Source organism: Falco cherrug, chromosome 1, assembly GCF_023634085.1.
Source record: "Falco cherrug isolate bFalChe1 chromosome 1, bFalChe1.pri, whole genome shotgun sequence".
NCBI classification, from domain to species: Eukaryota; Metazoa; Chordata; class Aves; order Falconiformes; family Falconidae; genus Falco; species Falco cherrug.
The window spans coordinates 52,326,513-52,335,013 of record NC_073697.1 but is presented as its reverse complement, the minus strand read 5'-3'; the positions used below and the strand labels follow the sequence as shown (position 1 = coordinate 52,335,013).

General features: G+C 40.3%; 1 protein-coding gene across 2 annotated transcripts; it reads right to left on the bottom strand.

The window, feature by feature from the left end:
• Positions 1-4,406: 4,406 nt before the first annotated feature.
• Positions 4,407-7,140, bottom strand: CYTL1 (cytokine like 1). Of its 2 annotated transcripts, none has more exons than XM_027814029.2 (4): positions 6,909-7,140; positions 6,754-6,798; positions 5,265-5,393; positions 4,407-5,099 (listed from the first exon to the last, which is right to left on the bottom strand). In XM_027814029.2, the coding sequence occupies exons 1-4, from the start codon at positions 7,047-7,049 to the stop codon at positions 5,016-5,018; spliced, it is 399 nt and encodes a 132-aa protein (XP_027669830.1). In that variant the 5' UTR covers positions 7,050-7,140; the 3' UTR covers positions 4,407-5,015. The 2 variants fall into 2 exon arrangements, with proteins under 2 accessions (XP_027669830.1, XP_005433191.1); XM_005433134.3 differs by having other exon boundaries at positions 4,409-5,099; positions 6,906-7,140.
• Positions 7,141-8,501: the final 1,361 nt, after the last annotated feature.

The following is an 8,501-nucleotide window of genomic DNA, read 5'->3' as shown; positions in this document are numbered from 1 at the left end:
TTGTTCTATGTCTTTGGCTTTTTTTCTTCTGTAAGGTTTGAATATTAATGAAATAATGTCGATATATTTGAATCTAATACAAAACATCGTTGAAGAGGTTTTTCTTCCCCCTGCATCTGTTTAGTTTCAAAATCCTCTTATCTGCCTGAACACATCCTCTTTACGGACCTGCAAACATGAAACAAGATTTCAGGATATATATATATGTATTTATCTGTCTTCAAAAGATAAATATTTTAACTAGGTTTCTGTTCATTAATATATTATTTATCTGAGAATATACTTTTACCTTCGCTGAGGAAACATAGACTATGAAAAATCTTTTGATAATGAGTTCACATCCTTTCTCTGGATGTTGTCTCTGAAATTTGACTTAATCACCAACAACTGCCTTGCAGACTGGTTTTTTTTTTCACTATGGTGGGTTAAATCTTGGGTGGCACAGGGTTCCTGGCTGTAACAAGCCTGAAAGAAAGGTATGAATTCAAAAAGTTGCACAAATGAAATTGGTGGAGCTTGTCCATTATAATTTTCACTTGCAATGCCATGCACTCCAAAACTGAGATGATTTTAATGAGGAAAAAAGTACTGCTAAGAGTTCAGTGGTTAAATATTTGTAAGGTAATATTATTTACAAGACCTTAGCATTGTAGCAAGTTTTTTGAAAACCTCCATCAGCATCCCATTAGCTCAACCTACAGATGTCACATACATAGGGAAAGATGCAATGGACAAATGGGCACTCCTAAACCTGTTGTTTGGACAAAATAACTCTCTGATCCAAAGTGTACAACCTAAAAGATCAGATTCCTCCTCAATGCTGCATTACTGTTTTTAATTTGTTTTTTTTTAAAAAAGGGACCTCATAAGAACATATTTAATTTGTACCCTATTAACTAGTAGCAAATCACATGTTGTCCTGTAGAATCTAGTCATCTTGAATGACCTAGTTATCTGTTCAAAGGCTGGCATCTTTCCTGACTTGGGGTAGTGGCCGTCTGGGGATGAGACATTTGTCGCCCTCATCCCTAGCCTGGTTTCACCAAAAAACAGGGCATGAGGAGTTAAGTGACCAGAGTGCCTACTTAAGAAAAGCCCATGTGACTGAGGCTGGAACAAAAGAGATGGGAAAGGAGCTGGTTCTAGTAAAATCCATAATATAACTTTTTGGCAAAATTAGAAATTAATTTTTTTGGATAATTTTGCAGAGGCAATCCCCAAGACCTGCCATTTTGCCTACCTTGGTATTCCATATGATAACATGAGGGAGAGTCTAGCAGTCCTAAGAAAGCTCTTTAGTGAGGGTTCTTGCAGACAGAAGTCTGCAAAAGAAACTCTAGTCCTAGCATTGACTATTCCAGCAAACCCCTTCAACAGGCAGGAAAACAACAGATGCTTTGTTTTTCTACAGTTCTTCCCTAATGATCGTAGAAACTGAGGGCAGTTTCTTAATGATGTGCTTTTAGTAATATTCTGCAATAACTAGGCAAGATGCCAGTTGACAAATTACAACAAATATGTCCTTTTTAATCCCTTCACGGTCTCCCTGTTGGCTGGGGCCCTAATGAGCATGGGCTGCTGTTTTTCAGGAATAAATACTCAGCTGCCTGAATGGCTCCACCGCTCCTTATATACCTGGTATAATGGTGCATTTAAAAGTTGGTAAACTTACTGTCTTACTGAAAGGGAGAAGTGAATGATTTCTTGGCAAATTACAAGTGGATTAGATCTCTTTATCAGTGGTGGTTTCCCCCCCCGCCCCAGGATCATGACAACCTAGAAGATGCTGTTCATAAAAAGGGTTCATCTAATCACAAATCTCATTATGACAGCCTGAGTGACAGCAGGTTACTGTGAAATGAAAGAGCATAGCTTTGCTTTCAGCACACTTTCCATTAAAAATGACATACAAGATGTGAAGACAGTCACAGTGTAAACCATAGGGAATATATTTGTTGTAAAAGCACACCAATGACCACACAAATCCGATTCTAGGAGTAAAATATACAGCATCTTCAAATGGAGGACAGGCTTTTAAAGTCCATTCAAGCACGTACAGTCCCCAAAGCATCTAGTTGCTTTTCTCAGCTTCTGTAGAAGTAGGATGTAACAGTACAGAACTAAGCTGTTGGTAAGTAACCATGCTAAGAGTGTATTGCAGACAGTGTGTCCTTGTCAGTCATGAAAAAGCTAAAGGTACCAACTAAAGCAATGCATATAAAGTACTGATTTCTACCCTGCCTTAAATTCCAAAGACTTCTTGCAAGATACTTTGTCCTAACGAAATTAAGCTATATTCTCCTCACAAATGTCATCAGCCTAAATCAGAAGAAAATACCTTTGGAAGATGGTTGAAAGAATGGAAACATTACAGGAGAAATCTGGAGCTAGGATCATGAGTTCCATCTGAATGGACTAGGGAAGGTTTATTTACTTCACTGAAGCAAGTTAAAGAGGAGTTATGAGAAAATCCTCATGAAAAACTCTATTTCAGACATGGTGTGCCCCTGTAACAGGAAAGGAGCAGGGGAAGAAGTGCCACAGTCACTTGCACAGGCTTTTCCCAAGGACCAGTTCCAGGGACAGAGTTGTGCAGGCTCCTGTGGGAAAGGCAACACGTCTTGCCCTGCAGTTTGCATGCCAAGTCACAACATAAGCTTTATACAGGCCTGTGTTTAAAACTCATGACAGCTGGAGGCGGAAAAAAGTCAAAAGTTAACAGCTTCTGCTTCCAGCCTCCAAGCACGTGTACTGCCCAGTCCCCGGGTTAGCTCTGCAAGCACCACGGCCTGTGGTGACCATCACACACTTTTCTTTCAAGGTACGTCCATGGCTATCTTTGTATAAAGGTACAAAAAGCAGAGGCTGTGGTGTGGTTTTGGTACTTGTATGGAAGTGTATAGGCCTTGATTTTACCCCAGAACTGCCTACTTTTGAAGGAAGGTGGTGTCTGAGCCCCTGGTTAGAGGGAGGAAAAACTCAAAGAGTCTGAGAGCAAATGGTGCAACGCCACTTGTACTTCTTGCGCCAGGGAACTGCTTACACACTCCCTATGTGGTTACAGGATGCCCTTTTTCCAGGATGTCGTTGCTGCTGAAGGAGTTGGCCTTTGGCATGTCCAGGTGATGCGAAAAAAAATGGTATCTGTATCTCTAAAGTGTGTAGGATCTTGTGCAGAGATTGCTGGCTTGGAGGGGAGGAGGTTCCTAAAAGGTGAACTAAGGAATGATTTTTCTGATAGTAGGACTATCTGAGCTGTTACACGTTTTTTAGTTCAGGCTCATGCTGGATCAGATTGCTGAGCGTGCTACTGCCTCTACCAGATGCCTGTAGAGACATCTGAGTGGAACCCCTGTGAGCTGCTTGCGGGCAGAACAGCTCATCTAGAGGATTAGTAGGATTAGTACATGAGGACCTCATCTTCAGGGGAGAAGTACAAAGTCTGACAGACACGTTACTTGTACACTTGGAATTGAAGCAAACTGGAAAGAAAAGCACTTGTTTACTTGTTCTTCCCTCTGTATCTCTCCCAGGTTGAGAGTTTCCCACCTTTGTTCTGTGGTTCAGTGGGACAGTCAAATTTTCTATGGCTAAAATAAGATTAGTAGTTTCTACAGAACAGGGTAATTCCAAAATGAAGAAAACCAACTTTTTTTTCCTGTACATTTTTTTTTTGCTTTGAATTAATGTTATGATTTACTTATTTTCATAACAGTTGTCAATCATTTTGGTTTATACCATCAGATATTCAGTGCGATGACAGAATGATAATGGTACTGTGATTGTCACATAATGCCATGATTACAGAAAATGGGGTTTTTATAAAACATGGTGAGACCACTCACCAAGTCACCAGGGTTGGCAGTGCAGCAGATGAACGACCAGCAAATAGGGTACAGGAGAGAGAGGAACCACTTGCACAGAGGGAAGGAAAGGACTTTCCAGGGTAATAGCAGCTACTTCCAAGCATATGGGGAAGATCCTTTCTATTCTTGGCACCAAAGAGCTGCTGGGTGTGAAGGTATCCTGCAGATACTGAAGGCACCGATGACTCTGGAAGAATTATCTGGAAATTTTATTAATCTCAGAAGCTCAGTATATGGGCTGTGTTTTAACAATCTGTCCAAACCTTTAATAGGCTTTCTGAGCCACTGCCTCAGAACTTACACCCTCATAACACAGAAACAGTATTTTAAAAAAATCCACTAATTTTTCCAAATGAATTGTTTGCAGTGTGTAAAATTTCTTCCAGTAGGAACTTACACATTGTCAAATCATTCAGACACAACAAAGTTCACACTGCTATGGAAACAAAGCTAAAGATGGCTTATGCTGTGAAAAGCAACAAGCAAGTGAGCTGTGAAAAGTAAGTTTGTAAGAATGACAACTTTGGGTTGATTTTGAAAGACATGATGTAACAGAAACATCTTGGGTTAAAAAGTTGGTTTTATTTGGTTTTCCACAGAGACAGGTTACTTTCACCTCTATCCATAAAAGTCTGACATCAAAAACTATCAGCATACATACATGAGCTATATAGGTAGAGAGACATCTGCCAGTACAGAGTTACACTTCTATCAAACAGTTAAAGGAAAAACAATATGGTCCCTTCCATGCCCATCTAATAAAAGAAGAACTACTAAGTCAGGATAGAATATTGATTATAATGTATTTTCTTTATATGAAGCTAGTTATTCATAAAAAGCAAAAAAAAAAATCTAGTGTCAAATGTTCAAACAAAACATACTTTATAACATTTGGTTAAGCTGAAATATCATACCTTGCCAAATGAAAAAACTCTCTCTAACAGTAGCTGCCCTAGCAGCTCAGCAGGTATGCGAGGCATGCGGTTCATTTCCTGCCAGGGCAGAGAAAAATGGGTAGGTCTGAGATAATATTGCTAGTGTGCTTGAAAAAGATCTTAGTTGTTAAAGGTGTAGTTGACTGCATATACATATTTTGACTCTTGGTATCCTTGAAAATTTCCCAGGCATAACTTTTGGGTTGACTCCCTCTTAGCTATCAATGATGGAGGGCTCAATGGGAGGCAGTGCAGGACTTTCCAGAGCGCTACAGTCATCAGTGAGGAACACCAAGTCCTGGAGAAAAAAAATAATGGGAAGGTTAACATCTGTAAGGAGGAAGGCAGAAGAGAGCACAGTGTTGAGAAGCTCAGGTCCTGATCCAGTGTTTCTGGTCAGGGGACAGGAGACAGAGAGTTCTAAAAGCAGAGACTATGTCCCTGTTGGTGCACCTTGACCTACCCTTCTGCAGTGGGAGATCATGATAGTGTACAGGCTCCGGGCTTTTTCCTTCAGCTCACTCACTTCAAGCACTCTCTCACATCTGGGGTAGGCCACAAAATCACGGAGTTTTGCCAACACACAGTAATTCTGAAAAGCATGCAAGAGAGGTATGTGTAACCCTGCACAAACACAGATTTATGTTTCTCATCCACCACTTACAAAATTCTTACTGCCTCTGTGGGAACTCCTACCTCCATGTATGTGTAATCTATGTAACCTTTAGTTAGGAAAATTCACCACCAGTATTTCATAACAAAGATGTTTGGTCCAAATAAGTGCTTGGAAAAGTGCATAGACACAATTTTGGTCTGCCAGCTTGTTTCCGACATGCTTTAGGAGACAGCAGTGCAAATACAGTCAAATCTGCTCCTGTAGTAGGTGAGTTACCTACAGAATAGGTACAGTCTCACTTTTAAGAGAGCACCTGATTTAACTGATGAACAGATTATCAAGATCTCACAGACATGATTCTTCTGTTCCCGTACAATAGGCAGTACTGCAAGCGTGAGGCAAAATTTTTTTCAGAGTATTTTTGCCTCAGACTTTGTGTTATCAAAATAAAGCACAGCCAACATGAATTTCATGCCCTTGTGAAGCAGGTAAATAAATATCCCAGCTCTTGCTTTAAAGCAAGGGAAACTGAGGCACTGGGCTTATATTGTTTGGTCTTTGCAATCAAGTGAGGCACTGGCAGCTCTTGAATTGGGATCTAGAGGATCCTGACTTGGATGTGGGAGTATAGTTGCCTCTGGCAAAATGTGTGAGACATTTCTTGCTTTGTCTGATATTTTCTACTTTTTAGTTACTCAGTGGAGCACTGGGAAAAGAAGCAAAATATGTTGAATATCCCAGGGCAGAACACTATGACATTAACTACATGCAGGAGGCTATTTTGTTTTTGCTGGGAGATGACTACTGCTGTCTTTTCTCAGTACCACACTTCATACCTGCAGGCACAGTTTTTCTTTCTGGATTCAACAAGTGGTTATTTAAAACAGGAAAAGCCATCAAGGTATTCCTGCACTACTTTTTATTAAAACTGCATGCTAGAAGCCACTCATGATATAAAATGAAGTAGATTTATTATGTGAAGAAAGTTTATTTTGCATTTCTTCTTGTAAACTATTTTTCAAAGTTTTGTTGCACATATTTAACCTCTGTAAAGGTTCCATCACAATAAATTAATAATCTACAAATGGTAACCACTTCAAAGTATTGACTTCCTCATTTTTAAATTTTTGAACAAGTAAAATCTCAGAAACACCATAGGGATTTTAATAAGGTTCAAAACAAGGTGGGTTTATTTTTTCAGTCACTCATCTCTCTCGTTAATAAAGCTTTTAAAAATTTGTTTCAAATCACTCTACTGGGGTACAATCTTAAGAGTTATTCTCTCTTTTTAGATGCTTTTGTTGCACAGCAGTAAGAAAGAAGTGCGAAAACTTACATGTATGTCCAAGTACAGCCTGGGCAGCATCTCTACACATGAGTCCTGCAGGAAAGAAGAAAGACCCATTGCAGTTTTGTTTTGAGAGCAACTTGTATCAAAAGCAAGCAACATGCAGAGTCTTTGCAGGAGCAGTTTTTAGGTCGACTCACCACGGCTTTGGAGGTCTGTAACTCCTTAAAGGACTGCGTGATTTCTTTGCTCAGAGACAACACCCTTGAGTAGCAAGTTGGTGGGGCTGCTTTGGTGAGCAGGGCAGCAGAGAGCAGAGCAATCAGGCTCAGCAGCACCTTCATTGCAGGGAGCTTGTCCAAAGGAGGCAGGGAGGAAAAAAATCACCGTTAGTGGTTAGGCAGCTACTGGTAAGCATCAACGAGTAAGTTTAACAACTCAGCCCCCAATTAAATAGTCTCCTACATCAATGGGAAAAAAAAAAAAAGAAAACGTCTGGGGGTGGTCCGAGCAGCAGCTTGCTGCTGTTTTAAATTTCCTGCCAACCTATGAGGCAGAGCTGCTAGCGCTTTCCTGCCTATAGCAGGGAAAGGAGGAGATGGGGGTAACAAAACCAAACAGTACTGGCACTTTTCATTCCAGAAAGAAAGCAACCTCGTGAGCATCTCAAGCAAGAGAAATATGTGTAAGAAACAACACATATTATGTTGTCACAGTGTCATAGGCCCTGATCCTGTATGGGCTTTGGCACACATGCCTCTTTCTTGAGAACGTAACGTACAGCTGTGGGACTATATAGGCTGTAGAGAGAGAAAAATCCTTCTAGGACTGGTGTCCTGTGTTTTCAGTATCAGCCAGGATTGCTTATCATCCTTAGTGGCTCTGAAAGGTTACTGCTATAAAGGAAATCTCCCAGGTCTAGTATAATTTTCTCCTTTAACCTACACAGATGCTCACAATTTCTTAATCAAAACAATAGTGCTTGTTACAGCTGCTTGTGGAGACCTGTGTATTTACACATTTGTGGTCTCAAACAGAATGAATACATGTCTATATGGCCGTCATAAATGTATAAGAACTGTTTTGCTTTCTGAGTTGAACTTATGAGACTCTGTTCTTTTATTAGATGCCAGATGGAGCTGAAAAATCCAGATACCAGGATGCAGGCCTGAGGCTGAACATATGTTGTTCTTACATATTAATTGTCCTGTAAAATGGAGCTACCCTTGAATGAAGAACTGGTTATTTCACAAGTTATCCCACCCCCTCAAAGCCCCACCCCACCTTTCAGATTCAGATTCTAGCTAAGTATTAACCAAAATAGTAAAGCATCTAATGAAGTACTGCAATCTCCTGGCTTTGCAGTAGACGAGAAGGGTTCATCTGAAAGTGGGAGAAGGGGAAATGACTGAACATCTATAAAAGAAAGGGGTTTCCCACAGCCATTTCAGAAAGAAAACTGGAGTCTTGAAAACTAGTTTGGGGAAAAAGAAGTATTCTATATGCTGCAGAGGACTCTGACCTAAATGCACCAAAACACCTGGAAAAAACAGGGAAAGAGAGTTGCATACTACTGTCCTGTTATACATTTCTTTGCTTTCATAAAAATTATTGGTTTGGTAACTTCATGTGCTCCTGAAGGTTAAAGTGGTAAATAGTTGGAAAGGAAAGAAAAGCTGGGAGTCCTGGATATGGGAATTTAGGACTGGTCTTGGCAAATGGGCTGCTAGGTCTTATTTTCAGGAAAGGGGGGTGCCTAGACAAGCAAATGAAGAGGCCAGAGGAAGACGGGAAAC

Coding starts and splice junctions, on each gene's coding strand:
- CYTL1 (XM_005433134.3), bottom strand. CDS start 7,049: ATGAAGGTGCTGCTGAGCCTGATTGCTCTGCTCTCTGCTGCCCTGCTC. Junction 6,799..6,905: donor TACAGACCTCCAAAGCCGTG/GTGAGTCGACCT, acceptor TCTTTCCTGCAG/GACTCATGTGTAGAGATGCT. Junction 5,394..6,753: donor GGCTGTACTTGGACATACAT/GTAAGTTTTCGC, acceptor CATGCTTTTCAG/AATTACTGTGTGTTGGCAAA.